We start from the raw sequence: 23,652 nt of genomic DNA on the forward strand, positions 1-23,652 counted from the left end.
TAATAATGTGCTTCATAAATATAATTTAATTCCAAGCAATCCCGTGTGTACCCAATTCATTTTAAGTCTACCGACGAATGTTTCTGAAAGTATGCAGATGATTTTAAACACTGGAAATACACAAAGCTATGATACATTAACAAAAAAGTTATAAATATCTGCAATGTACTTTCATATCAGTGAGTATTGTCTAAGAAACAAAACTATACAACATCCTTCTCACGAAGCCCAATGACTATAATGGGATCTGTTCACTTTCCGCTCAGCTGCCTGGCTTTTAGCCTGAAGAAAAAGCTCTGCATGCAACACTTTTTCTTCCATGACTTTGTGTCAGATCTGCAATGGAACCTCCTTAACGAAGGTTCTAACACAGATTTGAAACCCCCCTAAGGCCCAATGTCCACACAGTAACATAGTAGGTTAGGCTGAATGAAGACAGTGTCCATCTAGTTCAGCCTGTTTCAATTCACTTGTTGATCCAGAGGAAGGCAAAAAAAAAAACCAAAGGCTGAAGCCAATTAACCCATTTGGGGGAAAAATTACTTCCCAACTCCATAATGGCAATCAGAATAATCCCTGGATCAACCTTTGATAGTTCCTACCTAAATGTAAGACCCGGAACAACAACCCACTGGTCACCTAATGTCTATATCCTGTAATATCATAGTGCTCTAGAAAGACATCTAGTCCCCTCTTAAATTCCTCAATGGATTTTGCCATCAGCACATCCTCAGGCAGAGAGTTCCACAGTCTCACTGCTCTTACAGTAAAGAACCCCCTTCTGTGTTGGTGATGAAACCTGCTTTCTTCTAGACATAGCGGATGCCCTCTTGTTACCATTGCAATCCTGGGAATAATCAGATCATGAGAGATCCATGTATTGTCCCCTAATGTATTTATACATTGCGGGATCCGCAAATCAAGCCACCCATAGGAATACATGGGCGTCCACAAGTGAAATAAAGCATGCAGATTGTATTTGCAGACATTTTGATAGCCTCTCTGGGTATTCCAGTCCTCTCATTCCATTTATTAATTTTGTTGCCCTTCTTTGAACCCCTCAAACACTGCAACATCTTTCCTGAGCACTGAGGAAGGTTAGCAAGAGATTCATAGAAGCTGTCAGAGTTGTGGGGTTCATGGCCCCGGAGCTCCACCAATATCTCACGATAGCTGCAGCACTGGTTTAGGCACCTTTGGTATGCTGTGGACTCTGTGTTGGGAACTGGTGTGCTATAGAAAAGTCTGTGTTTCCTCTGAGGGGCACCACTACTGTGGTGGGAGTCAACAAGGGGCACTGTTACTGTGAGGGGGTGACTGAGAGGCACTACAAATATGTGAGGATCTTTGAGGGGCACTTCTACTGTGAGGGAGTTACCAAGTGGCACTTTTACCATGAGAGAGTCACTGAGAGGCACTGCTACTATGAGGGGGTTACCAAGGGGCACTTTTACCATGAGGGGGTCACTGAGAAGCACTGCTACCGTGAGGGGATCACTGAGAGGCATTATTCCTGTAAAGGGGTTACTGAGAGGCGCTACTAATGCATGAGGGTCCCTGAAGGGGACTGCTGCTGTGAGGGGGTCATCGAGGGGCACCGTTACTGTGAGGGGGTAACTGAGAGATACTACGAATGTGTGAGGGTCTCTGAGGGGCACTGCTACTGTGGGGGGAGTCACCAAGGGGCACTGTTACCGTGAGGGGGTCACTGAGAGGCACTACAAATATGTGAGGGTCTTTGAGGGGCACTGGTACTGTGAGTGAATTACCAAGGGGCCCTGTTACCATGAGAGGGTCACTGAGAGGCACTGCTACTGTAAGGGGGTTACCGAAGGGCACTGTTACCATGAAGGGGTCACTGAGAGGTACTGCTACTGTGAGGGGATCACTGAGAGGCATTATTCCTGTAAAGGGGTTACTGAGAGGCGCTACTAATGTGTGAGGGTCTATGAGGGGCACTGCTACTGTGAGGGGGGTCACCGAGGGGCACTGTTAACGTGTGGGGGTTACTGAGAGGCACTGCTACTGTAAAGGGATCACTTAGAAGCATTATTTCTGTAAAGGGGTTACTGAGAGGCACTACTAATGTGTGAGGGTCTCTGTGGGGCACTGCTACTGTAAGGGGATCACTGTGGGGCACTGTTACCATGAGGGAGTCACTAAGAGGCACTGCTACTGTGAGGGGATCACTGAGAGGCACTATTCCTGTAAAGGGGTTACTGAGGAGGTCACTGAGAAGCAGTACGAATGTGTGAGGGTCTCTGAAGCATACTGCTATGGTGAATGGGTCACCGAGGGGCACTATTCCTGTAAAGGGGTCACTGAGGAGCACTACTATCGTGAGAAGGACTTTAAGGGACAGTTACTGTGAGGAGGTCCCCGTGAGTCACTGTTACAATAAGAAAGCCACTGAGGGGCATTGCTACTGTGAGTGGATCACTCTGGGGCACTATTTCTGTAAAGGGGTTACTGAGGGGCACTACTATTGTGAGAGGGTCTTTGAGGTGCACTGTTACTGTGAGGAGGTCACCAAGGGGCCCTATTAATGTGAGGGAATCAGTGAGGTATACTATTACTGTAAGACCACTCTCACATGAGTATTTTTTTGGTGTGTTTTGTCCACATAATATGCAGCACTAAACCTCCATTTATTTCAATTTATGGCATCTCAAAGTAGCGTTTTTGCGCCACGTATTTTACGCACGCACCTTGTCCTTTTTTTGCCGTTTTATGTCCGTACTTCACGCATAACGCATCCATAGAAATGGATGGGTTGTGTAAAAAAATTGCAGTAAATACGCAATTGCACGTGTATACAGAGTTTTACTGCACGCAGTGAAACGCTGCGTAAAGAAGGCAGAGTTTTTACATACGCTCATGTGAGAGTGGCCTAAGCAGGTTAATAGTGGGCACTAATACTATGGTCACTGAGGAGCACTACTAATGTGAGGGGTCACTGAACAGCACTACTACTGTGAGGGGTCATTGAGGAGCACTATTAATGTGAGGGGGGTCACTGAAAAGCACTACTACTGTGAAGGGTCACTGAGGAGCACTACTACTGTGAGGGGGTCACTGAAGCCCCCATATGCTTTACAATGCACGTCTTAAAGGGGTTGTCCCGCGCCGAAACGGTTTTTGTTTTTTTTCAACCCCCCCCCCCCCCCCGTTCGGCGCGAGACAACCCCGATGCAGGGACGTACAGAAAGCTTACCGGAGCGCTTACCTTAATCCCCGCGCTCCGGTGACTTCTATACTTACCTGTGAAGATGGCCGCCGGAATCCTCTTCCTCCGTGGACCGCAGCTCTTCTGTGCGGTCCATTGCCGATTCCAGCCTCCTGATTGGCTGGAATCGGCACGTGACGGGGCGGAGCTACACGGAGCCGGTATTCTACACGAGCGGCCCCATAGAAGACTGCAGAAGACCCGGACTGCGCAAGCGCGGCTAATTTGGCCATCGGAGGCCGAAAATTAGTCGGCACCATGGAGACGAGGACGCCAGCAACGGAGCAGGTAAGTATAAAACTTTTTATAACTTCTGTATGGCTCATAATTAATGCACAATGTACATTACAAAGTGCATTAATATGGCCATACAGAAGTGTATAGACCCACTTGCTGCCGCGGGACAACCCCTTTAACACTCACACTGTTTCTCCTGTCCACCCCACAGTGTGCTTTTCTTATCATCCCATCACAAGAAACTGCCCCTGCCTCCTGAACACCTCACAGTCATCACACAGCCCCCAAAACTCTCCCTGTTTCTCCATAAAGTACATCTCCTACGGAGTTATGGAAACACTCGTCTGCTTCCCTGCTAGAGAGTCATGTGACTGGAGAATGTCACCTGACCCTCCACCGTCAGACCTCCTCCCAGAAACTACATTCTACAGCTACTCGTTGCGCATGTCCAGAAGTGACGTAATCGGTTTTTGAAAAACGGCTCCCGGGAAAGAAAAAACGGTGCAGAAAGTGAAGTAATCACCGGAGGAAATCCCCGGCTGTCGGTCACACGGGGTCCGCTGTGAGTATGAGGACATGGAGTGCTGTTATAGTCTGCAGCTTGTTGTGGGACTACAACTCCCAGCATGCGTCCCGTTGGGTGGCGTAGTTGTATAATAGGGCTGCACTAATAGTTGTTGTGTGTTATCAGGTACTGCTGGGGAGCTGTCACTATGGAGAAATCGAAGCTGCCTGTTCTAAGAGGTCACGGAACAAACGCCTCCGGTAGGTCTGCTAGTATGGGTATAATGTCACTCCTCTGACGTTACTGACTAGATTATCCCCACTTGTGTGGTAAGCCGTTACCCTGGGTTTTCATATATGCTCCCATAAAAAACAATAGGCTCTATCATGTGTATATATGCGGCAAAATAGAAGGTCTGCATTCTTTTTTTTGCGCTTGCATATTACGCACTTCTGACATGCTAATGTGAGTAGAACTGCATAAGGCAATGTAATCAGGTGCCTGTGAGTTACCGTACAGCGTCCACGTAATAAGCCGCATGCACACAGCATCTGTATTGCGGATGGTCCACACGGCTCGCTGTCTAAGAAGCGCGGTACAGATTTTTTTTTTTTAAACTTCTGCTTTTCCTACAGAATCCGCAGGCTGTCCGCAAAGTCAATGACTTCATGGAAGCCGACTGTGCGAGAACCGCAGGAAAATGGAGCATGCTGCGATATATTCTTTTTATATATTTTTTTTCATCCGCAAGCAGAAACCGCAATTTGTTTCCGCCCATGTGCAGGAAGAATCCCTTTACAACAGCATGTTATGGGCGGTACTTGCTGCACAATCCGGAGTGGGCATCTGCTTCTGGTTTTCGCAGTTTGAATTTAGAGCTAATTTTTAACTATATATATATATATATCTTTTTTTGTTGTTGTTTTTACTGAGGTTTTTTTTTCTGTTTTTTTAAATGTATTAAAATATTTATGATTAAAATTATTTTGTTTACATTAAAATAAAGTGAAGGAATGGATTACAATTTTTTTTCTTCTTTTGGATGTTTTGATCATGTTTATAGGCCGGATATGGCTACTGTATAGTTTGGTGTCGGTGGTGGGTTTTTTTTTTGGTTTTTTTTTCCCCCTTTTAAATGCATTCTTATTTTTTTTTCAGTTTTTTACATATATGTAACTTTTTGTTTTTAGATCTGTGTCACCCATGACCTCCTATTAGTTTTCTGGGGGACAGTCACATTGTTGTCGTGTGTGTTTTTTTTTTTTCTTTTTTTAAATACATGTCACAGTTTTCCATTGTAGCTGTGACAGCTGTTCTGGTAAGATCCCGCAACTCTGACGTACCCCGTTTCCTGGAAATAAGCCTTAGCATGATTTTTAAGTAATGTCCAGGCAGCTATACATGTAAAAAACAAATATTTTGGAGTAGAAATTATTAAAGACTGTCTTATTTTTGGGGAAATACAGTACATTTGAAAATGACCCACTGCCAACCTAAATCACTGCCCTGTAGTCCAAGACTATACAAGTTTATATAAGAAAATGGTGAACCCATGCCTGATTTTTATATTGTGTATGTGTGTGTGTTTTTAGAAATAGGGACATATTAAAAAAAAAAAAGAGAGAAATTAAGAAATTCTCTTGTATATAGATATTCTGTATCTTGTCCCCCTTTCTTTTGCTTTTGTTTATGCTGTGTTTACTTCCCCCACCTCCCCAGCATGACTGATGAAGGGGGTTCACCCCGAACTCCTATCTACTAGCAGAGAAGTCCGATACTTTACCCTGTTGTCTCTCTACCTTCCTCTGGAGCATTGCGCCGTCATACCCGTTATATCTTGCAGGAAGCATACAGCTCTGTTCCCACTGCAGTGGCCAGACTTGGTATTACAGGCAAAGATCCTATTGAAGTGAATGGGAACTTTGCATGCAATCATGTTATTTTCAAGCCAGGCTATTGTAGTGGGTACTGATATTTTCATGCATGCCCTGTTGATTCAGTGTCTATACAGGGCTTTGTCTGACGATTTGCATTTAGGGAAGTATAGTTTTTATTCCAGTCCTACAAGACTATTTATCTTTTGCTATGGCGGTTACGCAAAGTTGTTGCATTTTGTTATACAGGAAGGTATAGTATTGTGTACACTTGAATAAAGAATCTCAAATGTTCATTATTTATTTTCTGCTAGAACTTTCTGTACCTGTTGCCAAGAAGCCTTGTCCTCCGAAGCCTGCTGTCCCACTATACAGTAGAAATCCCAACATCGCTTTCTCTTCTGTCAATCAGACTTGTGTTGTGTTTAAGGCTGGAGGGAATGGGTAAGTTGCCAGTTCCCACTACCATGTCATTGTGACTAATGCTCCAGACCCTTTTTCTTGGGGTTGCTGGCGGAGCAGGCAGTAGTTGGGGCCCCACTGATCAACAGGTTATCTAAAATCTTGTAGGACAACCCCTTTAAATTTTGGACAGAACATTTGGCTGCTCCATAAATTACTTTAACAATTTAAAAAAACTTTTTTTCTTTTTTTTTGCGGAATGTACAAGCTAACGCTAGTTGTGTAGTGTAAAGTTCCTGACCAATTTTGCCAAGCTATTTTTACTAGTTTATTGTCTTTTTTTCACCAGAAAGAAGGCTGTTGTGTCTAAGAAACCTGGTCCATCTGTACGTGGGTGAGTACTTTACCTAAAGGGGGTGATACACACTAAGGCCGGCTGCACACGAGCGTGACGGACTCCGCCGCGGAATATTCCGTGGCGAAGCCCGTCATGGCACCCCCCAGAGACCCCATACTTACCAGCGGATCCGGTCTCTTCGCTCCCGCATGACGCTTCCCCGCCCACCGCGTCACATGACGCAGCCGGCCGTGTCATGTGATGCGCCGGCTGCGTCATATGACACGGCTGCGGTAGGCGAGAAAGCGTTTTCACGCTATCTTCCACTGTGCTACAGCGGGAGATAGCGTGAACGGACGGCTTCCATTGACTGCAATGGAAGCCATCAGCTCGTACACCCGCGGCAAATAGAGCATGCCGCGGGTGAGAACAGGAGATTTCACGGTGCGGAATTCCGCGGTGGAATTCCGCACCGTGAGCGCTGAGCTATTAGGTTCAATAGAACCTAATAGCTGCGGGCAACGCAGCGGATTTTCGCCGCGAATTACGCGGCGGAAATCCGTTCGTGGGAAGGAGGCCTTAGGGTATATCAGCTGAACCTACTGATGATCTAATGTGTATAGGAGCCTCCTGAACTTCCCCAACACGTAGAGTATGGAAATCAGACAGTTGGGGGTTAAAGAAAAGTTTGCAGAGTTTAGGCCCATTTAGACACAACGATTATCGCTCGAAAGATGTCTTTTGAGCGATAATCGTTGTCATATGCAGCGCAAGATAATCGTTCAAGGTGAGCGATCACCTTGCACTGCGAGCGGGTGTCCCCGCTTGTCTTCTGCATCCAGCTGTTTTCTGCACGGAGCGCCCGGTTGTTATACAGCTGAGCGCTCCATGCAGGGTATGGAGAACACAGCTGGACCGTTCTGTTCTTCATACCCAGCCTGTCATCAGGGAGCAGGATACAGCTGAAACAATAGTATCAGCTGTATCCCGCTGTGAATCCCTGATAAGGCTCATCGTTGTCTTTCACATGCTGAAAGACAATGATGAGCGACGGCTTAATGAATACTGCACGATGTAAGTGCGTGCAGTTAGACACAACGATTATCTTGAGCGAATTTTGAGCAGCAATCGTTGTCTAAATGGGCCTTTAGGCGGATTAAACCAGACGTTACTGGATTTTGGAGGTAAAGGGGAAAATAAATACTGGTCGGTACTTTGCAGAACAGGATGGGTCAAGAGTTGGCTATTTTAGTAATGGCGAAATAACTACATGTTTTAAAGCAGGCGGGAAAGATACCAGAGTAAAGCGAAGAGGTTGAATGTTGTAGTGAGGTGACTAATGATAGCCGAGGTGTGATGGAATGGGGTCAGTGATGCAGGCAGTTGGACGAGAAGAGGAGCCTGGAGACTACTTCTATTGGGGTGGTTCATGTGATATACCTGCTTCATAACATGTCAGGGGGAGGTTGTAGAAGTTGTGCTAGATATGTGCATAATTCCTACTGGTATAATTCAGCTGAACGCTTAAGAGACACACTTAGATGATGCTCTTATTGTTATTTATTCTTATTAGTTCCAATAACCGGTACAGAATGGAATCTGAGCTGAAGGATAAGACTCAGTTATTGGAAGCAAAAAATAAAGATTTGACCTATGCACAGGTGAGTTTGTCTTACTCATCTTTTTTACCAAAGAGCCAAGTATAAAGAAAATTAACTACTTTGTAGAATTGCAACACTGCTTTCTAGTGAAGGTCTATCTACTGCTTTGGCCACTCTATGCTAAACATTTTTAACTGGGTTGAGAATAGGGTGTGATCTCTGAAAACCCTGGTTTGGGACCGTTGGCATACTAACACATCTTCCAACAGACATACTGCTCTTACAAGGACATGCATGTTCCTGTCATCCTACAGACAGACGTCCCACTACTCTCATCCCCTGCATTCATCACTATATGTTTCTACTACACGATTAATCCCGTTCTTCAGCAAACATTTATGTAGCTGCTGCTACAAAAATCCATGTTAGACCGCTCCCATCGTCTGAGGCCGGATTCACACGTGTTTTGCCACTCCTACCTGTCCAGTCTCACTGCACCTACTCAATGCATATCCTATTCTTGTCTGTGACAACGGTCAAGCATATGATGTGTCTTTTTTTTTTTTTTTTTTTTTCCTACTCTGACCAGCTTGAGCAGCCATTTGCATCTATTTTTTTATTTATTTTTTCCATCCTTCACTCATGCCTACTTAAAACACCACTTTCTTGCATTGTTCTTGTCACTAATGTACAGCTACAACCATCCATATAAAATGGGCATTGCACATGAACCTACCAGCTGCTACCACTAGTACTTGTACTTGTCTCCATCATTCCTATTACTGTATCAGCGATTCTGCTGCTCCTTGCTAAAGATCATAACAATCATATAATTTTGCAGACCATTTTTTTGAACTGTTACATAAATGCAAGTCCAGTAATTGTTCTAATTTAAAGGGGTATTCCCATCTCTGCAATCCTTTTTCAGTGTTTTCAAAGTCGTGAAACAATCTATTCGCCCATAAGGTTTTCAAAATGCTCTGTTCTCCACATATTGTGGATATTGATTCCCCTGGTTGTTTTCTTCTTGATCCCAGGGAACAGATCGCCTCTTGTATACCACAGCACAACTATAGCGGGTGGCTGGGCCAAAAGCTATTGCGTATGTGTTCCTGAGATCCCTGCCATCAGATTTAGATGTAAGAAGTGCGCAAAGGCCGGTTCCCTCTGCTATTTTTTGTATGGAGGGGGGGGGGGGGGGGGAGTTGCCCTCTGGTTGTTTAGTGCTCAATGCCAGGAAAACAGAGGAATCAAAAGCTGCAATATCTGGAGAACTGAGCAGATAGAAATACCCTTTAATCATTAACTCTTCTTCCAGGAGAAGCTGCTACATTTCCAGCAAGCCTTTTAGGTTGCAGTATCCTCGTCTAGTTTTCTATTGTGTAATCACTGGCTTAATTTGGCTTGCGCAGCATTATAGACCTGTCATTAATTTTCTACCTACTAGTGATATTCATTTTGCACACAGTCTGATCTTTAAATGACTAAAATATCATCAGAGTCAGAAATCTGCTACTGTTTTCTTTAAGGGGTATTTTAGTTAAAGGGGTTGTCTCGCGGCAGCAAGTGGGGTTATACACTTCTGTATGGCCATATTAATGCACTTTGTAATATACATCGTGCATTAAATATGAGCCATACAGAAGTTATTCACTTACCTGCTCCGTTGCTGGCATCCCCGTCGCCATGGTGCCGTCTAATTTCAGCGTCTAATCGCCGATTAGACGCGCTTGCGCAGATGGGTCTTTTCCCTTCGGCTCGGCAGCAGCGGCGTTCTGGCTCCGCCCCCTTGTACGTGTCATCGCGTAGCCCCGCCCCGTCACATGTGCCGATTCCAGCCAATCAGGAGGCTGGAATCGGCACACGTCATGGGGCGGAGCCAGAACGCCGCTGCTGCCGAGCCGAAGGGAAAAGACCCATCTGCGCAAGCGTGTCTAATCGGGCGATTAGACGCTGAAATTAGACGGCACCATGGCGACGGGGACGCCAGCAACGGAGCAGGTAAGTGAATAACTTCTGTATGGCTCATATTTAATGCACGATGTATATTACGAAGTGCATTAATATGGCCATACAGAAGTGTATAACCCCACTTGCTATCGCGGGACAACCCCTTTAAGCAAAGGTGCTGTCAAATGTTGTTAAAGTTTGCATTGTTTTTCTACTTTGGATTTTGTGTCTGTAGCTCTAAAAATGATTATCTTTTCCAGAAGTGTTTATTCCCAGGTCGCCCATTCATTTCAATGGGAGTGAGAGAGATACCCAAGTGGGTGTCTTGGTAGATTCATTCACATTAATGGAGTGCATGATCGGAGGGGGTGAGACCCTGCTCCCACTTATCAGCAAGTTATTCCCTTTATTGTGGATAGCGGATAACTTGTTCTGGTAAAACTCCTTATTGTACGGTAACTTGTTGCAGCAAATTATTGTTGGGTTACATTTTGCTACATCTGTATAGGAGGTGTTCTATTCATGGTTATATTCGGCTGCTCATTTCCACAAATCACTTGGCATCTGATACTTTTTATTTTGCAGAAGACAATTCAAGAGATGACAGAGCAACAGAAGTCATTGAAGGAAGAGCTGAAAGAAGTACAGAGGCGTCTGGAAAAAAGTCTGATTATTCTGGAGTGTAGAAACATTAACCCAGGTAGAAAAAAAAAAAGGAAGGAAAATAGTTTGTGTGTGTGTGTGTTAAATAACAGAAAACTAAAAGGCTATTCTAAAGAAAAATGCATTTATGCTACTATAGTATGGATGTGCTATAGATGTCTGATTTGAGGGGGTCCATAATACAAAAGTAGACAGCACGCACTTTGAAAATGCTGCAAATGAATTCTGATGTTTTATTGGAAAAGCTCTGAATGTAAAGAGAGGATGAGGCAACATTTCTGGCCATAGCTCTTTATTAAGCTCTATATCCAGGTTCAACCAGTCATCAAGAGATGGGAAGGATGGCTTCTAATAGTTTATTCCATAAAACTGTTTTTTCACATAAAAAAATGACAGACAAATGGACAACGCGTTTCGACGGGTACAAATTGCCTTCTTTTTCAAGCCACATTGATTCCTCCTAGGAGCGTGGACATAATTATCCATTATTGTGGAGACTGTAACGCTGTGACCCCCGGATTTGTACCTCATCAAGCCTCAACTATGGCGTGCTACCATTTGTTTAAGTGGATCTGTCTACTGGAATTGCCTCCTATCACAGGACCTTCAGTACCATGTCCCCCTCTGCTCACAAGCACCTGGCAGCAGAGGGAAGAAGTATGCATGTTAGGCTGCTCGCATACTAGCATTTTTTTTTTTTTTTTTTACTGCGTATCACAGTAATACGCAATAACTAACTTTACATTGCTGGCAATAGTGCCTCTCACACAGCAGGCGAAATGCGTGCACCCCAAGAGAAAAAGGGACATGCTCTATCCTGGCGCTTATTATGCGCCAAGATGGTGTATGTGGAACTATCGGCTCACAGCAGTATGCAGTGTGCTGTGTACTTCTGCGTGCTTCCCGCATGGCATGCTCTAGCAAATGCTAGTGTGAAAGTGGCCTACTGCTGTAAATTCTGGTCAATGACCATTACAGAAATAGTCTATAAGGAAGTGAGTACGCTCCTCTAGCATGTTGTTAATGCGTTTCTTATAAAAGGGGCTGTAAAATTAGGGCACCAAAATTGTTAAAACTTTCTAATCTGCGTTCTTCAGTGTTTGCTCCATGAGCTGAACTCTTGGGACATGTTATAGGCAATGTGTAGGGTTGGTACAGCAGAAAATGTGGGTTTATATATAATTTATTATGGATTTCATAATATTTACCTGCCTTTTCTACTGTCAGAACCTGTTTAGTCTCATTGAAACATTTAATAGATCTGGCTATGGTCGCAATAAAAAGGTCAATCTACACCTAAACCTCTATAAACATGCACGGTTACATTAGCCAAATGTCATTCCAGACAGCATTTTGTCTCCAGGGTAGAAAATCTATTCTGTCTGACTTCTGCTATCCGAAAGGGGAAAAATTGCTACTGTCCTTAGAATTGGGTTGTGTTCACATTTGCATTGTGGTTTTCGTTTATAACCGCGCACAATACGTTGTTGGAACATTGTACGATGGATGCCGCCGGTGCTCGACGGCTATTGTCATGTCTGTCATTTTGACACAATGGAATCTGTTTTCTGCAGCTCTGTTCTTCAATATGTGATGTGAACAGAACCCAAGATCATCAAGGCCTGGTTAGCTTGAAAAAAGAATGCAAATGTCTTCATGTTAGCAATACATACTCTTCAAAATAAAAGCTCAGAAAGCAAGAGATGTGCGCTTTGTCAGTAAGCATCTTGCCCAACCCCTTGGTGACCAGCCTTTTTTTTTTTTTTTTTTTGCCTTGGGCCACTCTCGCAGGGCGTTTGCAGATGCATCATTTTTACTAGGGCTGAGCTGCTTTGTAAGGTGTCCAGTGTGAACGTTTGCCTGCAAAGTAAGCCGATGATCTCGCCACTTTGAGTTTCTTTCCTGGTGGCATAGAACGCTGCATTCAAAAACGCGGTCAAACACTGTACACAGCTCCCCACTTACTTCAATGGGCGACGCATCCTATTTAAAAACGCTTAAACGTCGGATAATAGAACAAACAGTGCTTGAAAAACACATTTGAACGCTAGTCTGAGAAGCTCCATTGAAACTTGTTTAAAATTATTTTTATGGGGTTCACCATGGGCGATTTAAATAACAAAATATTGTCATTGTCTGGGTCATTAAGAGTATGCCAATACCTGTTTTGCTTTTTTTTTTTTAATCTTTTTAAATTACATGGCAGATATGCAGACCTTTGTCAGGCTTTCAATTGCACTGTGGTGTGCCAATGGGTAATAGAAGGAGCACCTTCCCCTTGTCTGCTTAAAGGGGTTGTCCCGCGCCGAAACGGGGTTTTTTTTTTTTTTTCAATAGGCCCCCGTTCGGCGCGAGACAAACCCGATGCAGGGGTTAAAAAAAAAACAAAACGGATAGTACTTACCCAAATCCCCGTGCTGCGGCGACTTCTTACTTACCTTGCTAAGATGGCCGCCGGGATCTTCACCCACAGTGGACCGCAGGTCTTCTCCCATGGTGCACCGTGGGCTCTGTGCGTTCCATTGCCGATTCCAGCCTCCTGATTGGCTGGAATCGGCACACGTGACGGGGCGGAGCTACGAGGAGCAGCTCTCCGGCACGAGCGGCCCCATTCAGAAGGGAGAAGACCGGACTGCGCAAGCGCGTCTAATCGGGAGATTAGACGCTGAAATTAGACGGCACCATGGAGACGAGGACGCTAGCAACGGAACAGGTAAGTGAATAACTTCTGTTTGGCTCATAGTTAATGCACGATGTATATTACAAAGTGCATTAATATGGCCATACAGAAGTGTATACCCCCACTTGCTTTCGCGGGACAACCCCTTTAAATGTTGCAGTTGCTATTGACTGTGGCATCTAAGGGGTTAACTGACCAGGATCTGAGGCTTCTACTCTACTCGCTGTCAGAGCAGGAGGCTGGCTGTCAGTAATCAGCCAAGCCGCCAACTTGCCTTTTTTTTTTTTTTTTTTTTTTTTTTAAATGTACAGGTTTAAAGTCCATTAGTGAGATCAGTAAAAAGGCAAATTGGCCGTCACTAAGGGGTTAAATTTGTTATCTGTACACATTGATAATGATCTTGAGAATAGATACAGAGGCTGACAAGATGGCCTGCAGTCTAGTGGGTGCAGGACATGGAAAGCTATACCAGTGGTATCCAAGCTAACTGATGTGCGGAGGTCTTGTAGAGGCTTGTCCTCCTCAAATTCATTACACCTAAGGCTGTAAGCGGGGTAGCACGATGTCTTCTGGCCCACAGCTTGCATACTTCTGCTCTAGGTGTTTTGCCGTGAATCTTATTAATGATCTTAAGTGTTGTCCCTTTCTTAGTTTCAGGAGAGCTTATAATTGCTGCCAAGGAGGAGACCAGCAAAGTAAAAGAGGAAACCAAGGTGAGTAAATGCTTAGGGCATCCATAGACTACAAGATTGATGGCTTATCACCTTCATTGTTTACAAGGCACAGCACTGTACTCTTCGTAGTGGCTGATACAGTATTGCAGCTTTGCAATGCCAATCATAGCCACTACCAAAAGTACAGCACTGTGCTTAATAAACAATGAAGGGCATGCAGCGTTCTAGCTGGAACACAGCTGATCAACATTTGTCAAGAGTGGAATTGCCACTAGTCTAATCTTTTAGTCTACCCAAGTCATTTTCACATGTGCTGCCATACCTGTCCGTATCACATCTAGTATCCAAGCTACAGGTGGTACAATAGGGTACAGGAGCCTCCATGCCTGTCCGTATCACATCTTGTATCCAAGCTAGAGGTGGTACAGGGTACTAGAGCCTCCATGCCGGCCTGTATCACATCTTGTATTCAAGCTAGAGGCGGTACAACAGGGTACTAGAGCCTCCATGCCGGCCTGTATCACATCTTGTATTCAAGCTAGAGGCGGTACAACAGGGTACTAGAGCCTCCATGCCTGCCTGTAACACATCTTGTATCCAAGCTAGAGGTGGTGCAGGGTACTAGAGCCTCCATGCCTGCCTGTAACACATCTTGTATCCAAGCTAGAGGTGGTACAGGGTACTAGAGCCTCCATGCCTGCCTGTAACACATCTTGTATCCAAGCTAGAAGTGGTACAGGGTACTAGAGCCTCCATGCCTGCCCGTAACATATCTTGTATCCAAGCTAGAAGCGGTACAGGGTGCTAGAGGCGGTACCGGGTACTAGAGCAACCCTTCAAGTTTTCCGCAATAATTGAGGTTTTTGTTCTGATATTGTAATCCCTTACTTATAACCACGTTAAAATCACACACAGAAAGTTGTTGGCGCTCGTGTAGAGCGTTTTAGATTTTACATTTTATGTGAAGAGCGGAATGTTTTTAGACTGAGCGAGAGGTTAGCAATCAGCGATTAGTTTCACCCTGGTTAAATGTCAGCGACCAATGAACTGTAAACTAATAGTGCACGAATTATGCGTGATAATCGTCTAGTGTAAATGGCCCTTAAGTCACAGTATGCTGCTGTGTGTCACAGCACTGCAAAGCAGGTGGCATGTCTTAGACTAATGATGCATACGAATATACAGTGGGCACCAGGTCGTCAGAGAAGCTGGTGCAGCCATCTTTGTTTCTCCAGGCCTAGATGGTTGTTTTTAAGTAGTATAAGCTAATAACCACAACTGCAAACATTGCTTGTTTTGTTACTTTTATGAAAGTGGATATTCCTGATATGGATCTCTATCATTTAGGCTTTTACAGAAAATCTGTTAAAGGAACTTGAGACTTTTACTCTAGAAACCAAAAAACAAAAGGAACTCATTCAGGTATGTATTAAGAGTTTGTTCATGTATCACATTTTAGTGCAGAACTGTAAATGCTGGGTTTGGCCAAAGTTTGCAAAAAGGCGAAAAAAAAGTGGTTTTCCACAGTCAAAGTACTAATACCACCTGCCCGTGAGTAAGTTACATGTGGTGATGTCACCGTCATGTGATCAGTCAATGGGCCTCTGAGCTCTTCCCTTGATCACATGACTGTGACGTCATCACAGTTCCTTCATCCTTGTACACTAAATAAGGGATTTTGTGTAATCGGTCATTGAGGCTCCACATGGCTGCTGTCTGGGTCTGATGGTTTAGCATATGTGATGACATCACCGTCATGTGATCAGGGGTGGAGCTTGGAGCCCTTGTGACTCCTCACACGATGGTGACCTCCTCACCGGTCCTGTACACACACGGATGCTGTCTGGCACTGCTGGTTTAGCAACTGGGACCAACTCCATTCCCTTTCACTATATTGTACCAGTAGGTGACACATTGCACCTCCGTAAACCCTGGTATTATAACTTCCTATTTTTTTTTCTTTTGGCCTTTATAATTACTAGTCCCCTTTTTAATTGCTAGTCACTCTTTTAAAGGCCAAAAGAAAAAATCGACATGACCACTACTGAAGAGAACCTCATCACCTCTGTTGCATTAAACTGTTTCAGACTAAAGTTTTGCAAACTGCAGTACTTATTTGATCATGGGCTCATTCACACGGGCGTATTTACGGTTCGGAAGGGTTGACACCTGGCCGGTATTTTTTTCCTGCCAGGCCGGTGCCAGTATTTTTATTTTCACAGGCCAGTGTTCTGGTTGGGCTGCCGTGTCCCCCGCGGGGATGAAGAACACATCTGCCACATGCGGCAGATGTTTTCTTCATCCCCGCGGGGAATAAAGAATTCCCTTCTGCACCTGTCACAGATGTGGCAGATGTTTTCTTCATCCCCGCGGGGAATAAAGAATTCCCTACCGCAGCAGTCACAGATCACTGAAGTCAGTGATCTGCACCTGCGTGTAGCTTGTATGCGAGTGTCCACAACGTGTTCTCGCGAGTAGATGACATTCAGTGTGATTCACACTAAATGTCATCTACCCCTGAGTACACGCTGGCCTGGATCTCATGCATGCGCGACGGGATTCAGGAGATTAAGAAGAAAATAAATGCCCACCCCCCCCCCCCCAAGACACGCACCTTTTTTACAAAGGCTGGTATTTTTTCGTGAGAAAGGTGGCAACCCTAGGTTCAGATTACGCACTTTTTTTTTTTTTTACACGCATAATATGGAGAGCATAAACTTCATTTATTTGCATTGGGATATTCAGATGTGTGGTTCTCACAAGCGTGAAGCAAATTGCAGCGTGTTCAATTTCAGTCTGTAATACAGACCAAAGTGGACCATTAAAGTCTATGAAAATGCGTAAATATGCATGAAACATGCGTGTTCATTGCATATTTACACATGAGGGCAGGAGAAATAAATGGGACTTTTTTTTTCTTGCGTATGAAAAATGCAAGGACAAGAAAATACGCATCAAATATGCACAGTTTTTGTGCATGAAATGCTGTGTTTGTCACGCATTAAAACTGCAGATGGTCATGTGAATGAGCCCTATGCTCCCTGAAGAAAGAACACAGAGTGTTCCTAAAATTTACCGTACCGTGTGCTAATCGGTTCTGAATGGTTGGTACAGTCATCTGCGTGTGCACGGCTTTGTGGTCTTCACTGCATATGTCAGATTTGATCGCTGTTTGGATGACGTCTCCCATGTATCACAGGTTGAGAAAGGCAGCTTTATGGGAGATACTTGGCGCAGCAGACTCTGACTCGTCTGCCGGACATCCATTAGCATGCGTCGTGGGAAATTTTACGATGCTATTTCTCGGGGTATGCTTTCTTTAGGAACCATAACCAAGTAAATGTGCATTTACACATAGATGGTCGCTCAGAATTTGTCAGAAACTTACAGTTTTGAGCGATCATTTTGCATAGATACTAATGGGCTAATCAGCCCTTTTGTACTTCATTGCATGTATTTAGAGAACAGCAAGTCGTCTGTTCTCTAAATGCATCACTATTCTCCATCGGGACAACGGCTGTTAAAGAATGTTATCAGCGCTGCCCACGGAGAACACGGCGTGCGGTCTGGCTTATCTTATCGTCCTGAGGAACTCAGCAATGGACAAAAAGTGCACGATGGGCACATGATTATCACTCAGAAGATGGCTTTTGGGTAACAGCTGTACTTCAGCGTTCTGTTGCGATTTTATATGCTCAGAAATGCTGACTGGTTCCTTTTATGCTCGACTGATTGTGCATGTTATGACTGAGTAGTACAAGTTATAGCTAACAATAACTTGGGGTACTAACAAAATTGTGAGGTGTGGAGCTGCTGTAAGTACAGGTATAGTGTAGTAGGGGGTAATGTGTCTGCTGTGACTACTAGAGAAACACAGGGATGATAGGTACGTGATGCATAATAAGTATAATAGGAGAAAAACAGAGGGGCTCATCATGTCCTGGTCATTGCCTACCAATAAAAAAATGTATATAGGTCTTGTGAGCCCTTCTGAGTTTTTGCTTTGCCTGGTTATTACTTCAATCCCTTAACGCTGCAGGGCGTACATTTACATCCTGCAGCGTCTGGGTATGTATGAAAAGAGATTGCGGGGCAACCTCTCTTCATACGGCACTGGCTGTTCTTACAGCCCGCACCCGGCGGCAACAGCTCCGATCAGCCGCGCTGCCGATCAGAACTATTTAAACTTATAAATGCCGCTGTCGTTTCTGACAGCAGCATTTAAATCCGCAGGAAGCTCTGCGGGTGTCTTGGCAGCCGGGGGCCTTCTGAAAAGCCCCATGGCCGTCTTGGCAGAATGCCTATCAAGCCATCCCCATGGAGTGGCCTGATAGACTGCCTGCCCGATAACAGTATGATGTAATGCTATTGCATTACATCATACTGCAGGAGCGATCACAAGCATCACAAAAAAAAGTAAAAAATAAGAACAAAAAAAGTTTTACTAATTTAAAAAAAAAAAAACTTCTGCCATATTTACAATAAAAGAATCAACATCCAAAAACCAAAATACACATTTGGTATCGCCGCGTCCGTAAGAGTCTGATCTATCAAAGTAACACATTATTTACCCCGCACGGTGAATGTCGTTAGAAAGAATATAATTAAAAAAGCGATCAAAAAGTTGGATGTATTCCAGAGAGGTACCAACGCAGACTACAGGACGTCCCACAAAAAATGAGCCCTTGCTTAACTATGTTGATTGAAAAATAAAAAAGCTATTGTGCTCAGAAGATGGCGGTAGATAATTATTAAATGTCTATGAAAAAAATATAGTACAGAAAAAAAAAACTATTTGGCATCGTAGTAATCGTATCATTTTACAGTTATGTCGTTTCAGTTTTGCGCCATAGAAACAAAACCAAAAGATGGCGGATTGTTTTTTTCATTATACTCCACTTAGAATTTTTAAAAAGTTTCTCAGTACATTATATGGTACATTAAACAGTATCATTGAAAAATACAACTCGTTCCGCAAAAAAAAAGCCCTCAGACATCTGCATAAATGGATAAATAAAGGAGTTACGATTTTTATTTTTTTAAAGGGGGGGTTGTGGCATGTCATAGGGGTTATTAACAGCTTACCTCCTTTCGGCTATTGTCGCATTTACATGGGACGAGCTATTGGGCAAATGATGCCCGACACTCATCCAAGTGATGCTCCCTTCTGCTCTGTGATACAGGAATGAGTATCGTCGGCATTGCCTCTAGTCTGAATGACTGTGTTTTTGGGCGAATGCACACAGTCCGCGTCCGGATTCCACAGCAACATCATGGCATGCTATGGCAAAACGCAATTTCCTCTACACGAGCAGAAATTGATCGTGATTTTCTGCTCATGGAAGAGAAATCGCAGAATGCTGCTTCTGTGTGGATTCTGCTCGGACGGCTTCCATCGAAATCAATGGAAGCCGTCTGACCCGCAGCCCTTTCACAATAGCGGTGGCGCAGCATAATTTGTACTGTGCACGTGCGCCAGCCAGCACATCCACAGCACAAATTATGAAGACTGCGGACAGGTACGCGGAGGTCACTGGCCGGGCACAAGGTCGGATTCCGCTGCAGGATCCCGCATGAAGGACTACTGTTTACATTGAACGGCATGTTCAGTTTTCTGCATGCATTTACATTTGACGATTCTCGTCTAAATCGCAGGAATATGGACCGTTCTAAACGATAATTGTCCCCTATAAATGGCCCTTATAGCCTCAGGCCAGTTAACATTCTACTTTTCTCTGCTTCTTCCTTCATGGGCTGGTCAAATAATTGTGACTAGACTATATACGCATGATGGGATTTTACAGTAGAGCGTTAGTTGAAAAATGTAACGTTAAATGTTTTTTTCTTTCCCCAGACGGCGAAGGCAAAATGGACCAAAGCCGAGGAAAGCAGGAATCTGTTTCTCCAAGAGCAGGAAGCTTTTCAGAAGGATCTGGAGCAGTTTCAACTCTCACTTGAGTGCACAGAGAAATGGCTCGATCTGTGAATAAGAATAGTAAATGGTCACAAATGCATCTGAACAGCCTCATGTCTGTTTAAGAGTTAGATTTTGGGTATGACCACACATTATGGAGTAAATCCACCCCAAAATACACTGAATAATTCACTCATTGCACTGAATGGAATTTGCATCGCTGTTAGGCAGCAGAGAATACTGCAGGTCTGAAAATCTGCAGAATGTCTATTTTCTGCTGCAGTTTTTCTTTTGAGTGAATGAGGTCTGATAATATCCCATTCATTTACATTCGTTGTACTTTATATTGCACAGCCATTTGTGAGCTGCCCTATTTAAAAGGGTTCTCCAAGTAGATAGATGTGTAATATATATTATAACATATCTCAGAAAACCTTTTTTAAGGGCAGGTTTACACATAGCGAGAGGAACAGTTGTGGAATGTACAGTACACAATATAAAATCTATACAAATTCTCCTTCTCATGGCCAAAAATAAGAGCTGATGCTTGCATAGATGTCCAGCTTCACATCTCCGTTCTCTGCTCTTGTTCTACTTTGACAGGCTTGTGGAATCTGGTGATCCAGAAATGTGGGTAGGTTTAATTTTTGGCCATGGACAGAAGTATATATCAGTAGTTTACAACTTCTCAGGATAGGCCATCAATGGTAGATTAACGGAAATCTGCCACCAGGAAACTCTTCTGATCGGCTGTTTGCTGAGCTGGTAGACTCCTGCACTGCGCTGATTCCTACTGTGGAGGCTTGGCTTCATATTGCAGGCCAAGTTCTACTGAATGGGACACTGCCTATAATACCAGGCAATCTATTATTGATGACCTATTCTGAGGATAGGCCATCAATAATTTACAACTGGACAACCTATTTAATGTTTCAGAAACTGCATAGTAAGGGCCCATTCACATGGGCGATATTCTTGCGATGCAATTCGCATAAAACTCGCACAAACATAAAATCAGTTCTCTAGAATGTACTGATTCACAAGAGCGGTTTTCTTTCCTTACTTTTATTTTTCCCTCGCAGCATTTTCTATCTTCGGGCATTCCCGCAGAACGCCTCACCCATTGTTTTCAATGGCACCTTAAGACATTGCATGGATGGCAGTCTCATGTGGTGCAATGTGATGTTTCCCTTTGAAATCAGTGGGAAACGCTTGTGATTCTCTGATGTGCATGAAACGCACGCCTGAGGCTCACAATTTTGCCAGAAGTGATGCAAGGTGTTTTTGAATAAACTCCTTGAACCGGCGTGAAAAATGCAAGTTTCTCAGCCTAATATATAAGGTAAAGAAGGCAAATAGTAGAAGCATGAAAGTTCCTATTTATTGTAGATGAGTTTGATGTTGGCAGTTTCCAGTGCCAGCTCCTCACTCAGAGCTCTCAGTGTACTATATTTCTGTAGAAACTATTTTTATTAAGTTCAACAAAGGTTAGTTTGCAGCTATGGAGGACAAGAACAAGTGTATATATTCCAAGGCTTTTACATGTATTGTGCCCTGCTGCTGCTCCTCTTATGTTGCTTCATACTCTCCTTGTATTTTATTGTTTATGTATTTCTGAATAAAGCAAGTCCGTATGTTTTATTTCCTAGTTGTATCTTTTTGTCATGCAGTCAGTAGTTGATATTGGTGGCCTCACATCAAGGTCCCATCTTCTCCGAAAGGAAAGGGGTGGAGCAAACCCAATGGTATCTGAGGCTCAGATCTCCGATGAATATGCAGAAATCAAAAGCCTTAAGTGGGTTGCAAAAATCAAATAATGGAGATGCTACCAACCATAAAGACCCACCAACAGTGGGCAGTAGGGCACGCTAGATATGGGAGGACCAAAAAAAAACTGGTATTGACGCAGCTCCAATAAAAATAGTGAGACGGTAAGACCTATTATCCAACTTCTCTCTTATTAAAGTAAGGAAAAACAAGCACATGATATATGTTTTGGGGTGAACCCTTTGATCAGTCAAGCTGGGTAGGACTTCACCCTTGGAAAAATCGCTCCTGCTGGTGTTCCCAGCCCCAGTTCTCTCTGCTACTGGTATCGCCAGCACTTTTGGGATCCATTTTCCCTCAGTCCCAAAAGTCTTTCTCAGAAAAAATAAAAAATTTCTGTGCTCCTTTTTGGATCCAATTCACCAGAGAAAAGATATTACCAATAACAGTAAAAAGTCTTCCTTTATTCCATAGTGACAAGTGCAACGCGTTTCATCGCATATAGCGACTTTCTCAAGCACATCAATAAAATCATGCACATTCAACATATATATACATATCAATTACTTTACCTTATGTCCAATAATCATACTCCTCCCCCTCTCATAACATGTGACTCTATCTGTTGCCATTGCAGCGTCTCGCTCCATGTCCCACACATGACATATCACGTGTGTTCCTGTCGCGTGATGACGTCATCACGCTCGCAACGCCCAATTACGGCGTATGGAACGCAAAAGGGGTGCGCTGGTCTCCTTACCTGCGTGATGACGCATACAGACGCATGGAGGGGAGGAGTAAGAACCACCCCTATATCAGATCTATCGGTCCTCTGCAAACTTTATATGGGGGTATATACATATAAACAAGCGCTATAGCCCCTAGGGCCTGTATACAAAACCCTACCAGGATTTACATGCAGAGTTTCCCCTCTATAGTTTTAAAAAATATATATAATATAACAATAATTTCCTATTTTAAAACTACATATAACTAATAAATGTATCTAATTATGCATATTAAAAACAATTTATACCATATAATAAAAAAATATATATACATTGTTAAATGCTTTCTAAACATCAGTTATTGATTAATAAATATATTACACATATTAAAAATTATATTTTATAGGAATCAGCTACTGATTACTAAATATATTATGCATATTAAAATTATATTACTTTATAGGCATCAGCTACTGATTAATAAATATATTATGCATATTAAAATATTAAACTAGCTTACCCGTCGCGCGTTGCTGCGAAGACAGACATAGATACATTCGTGTGTATGTATGTATATGTATGTGTATATATATATATATATATATATATATATATATATATATATAGTAACAACCAATCAGCACAGCTTTTATGTTACCTCAGTGGTATAATATATAACAACCAATCGTAGCGCAGCTTACATGTTACCTCAGCTTTATAATATATAACACCCAATCACAGCGCAGATTTCATGCTACCTCAGCAGTATGATATATAACAACTATACATGAGCGAACGTACTCGTACTCGTTCGAGATGCTCGTTACTAGAGGCGAGCACCACGCGATGTACGAGTTACTTTCACTTTCATCTCTGAGACGTTAGCGCGCTTTTCTGGCCAATAGAAAGACAGGGAAGGCATTACAACTTCCCCCTGTGACGTTCAAGCCCTATACCACCTCCCTGCAGTGAGTGGCTGGCGAGATCAGGTGTCACCCGAGTATATAAATCGGCCCCTCCCGCGGCTCGCCACAGATGCATTTTGACATAGCTCAGGGAAAGTGCTGTCTTGCTGGAGTTGCTATAGGGAGAGT

At 43.5% G+C, this 23,652-nt stretch overlaps 1 protein-coding gene across 1 annotated transcript; it reads left to right on the forward strand.

Annotated features, from left to right (window-relative positions):
• The first annotated feature begins 3,644 nt into the window (after window positions 1-3,644).
• Window positions 3,645-21,704, forward strand: KNSTRN (kinetochore localized astrin (SPAG5) binding protein). The gene is made up of 9 exons (XM_066588822.1): window positions 3,645-4,025; window positions 4,155-4,228; window positions 6,157-6,286; window positions 6,594-6,638; window positions 8,155-8,242; window positions 10,718-10,832; window positions 14,127-14,188; window positions 15,497-15,571; window positions 20,004-21,704. The coding sequence occupies exons 2-9, from the start codon at window positions 4,177-4,179 to the stop codon at window positions 20,133-20,135; spliced, it is 699 nt and encodes a 232-aa protein (XP_066444919.1). The 5' UTR covers window positions 3,645-4,025; window positions 4,155-4,176; the 3' UTR covers window positions 20,136-21,704.
• Window positions 21,705-23,652: the final 1,948 nt, after the last annotated feature.

The sequence above is a fragment of the Eleutherodactylus coqui genome, unplaced genomic scaffold (genome assembly GCF_035609145.1).
Source record: "Eleutherodactylus coqui strain aEleCoq1 unplaced genomic scaffold, aEleCoq1.hap1 HAP1_SCAFFOLD_33, whole genome shotgun sequence".
NCBI lineage: Eukaryota > Metazoa > Chordata > Amphibia > Anura > Eleutherodactylidae > Eleutherodactylus > Eleutherodactylus coqui.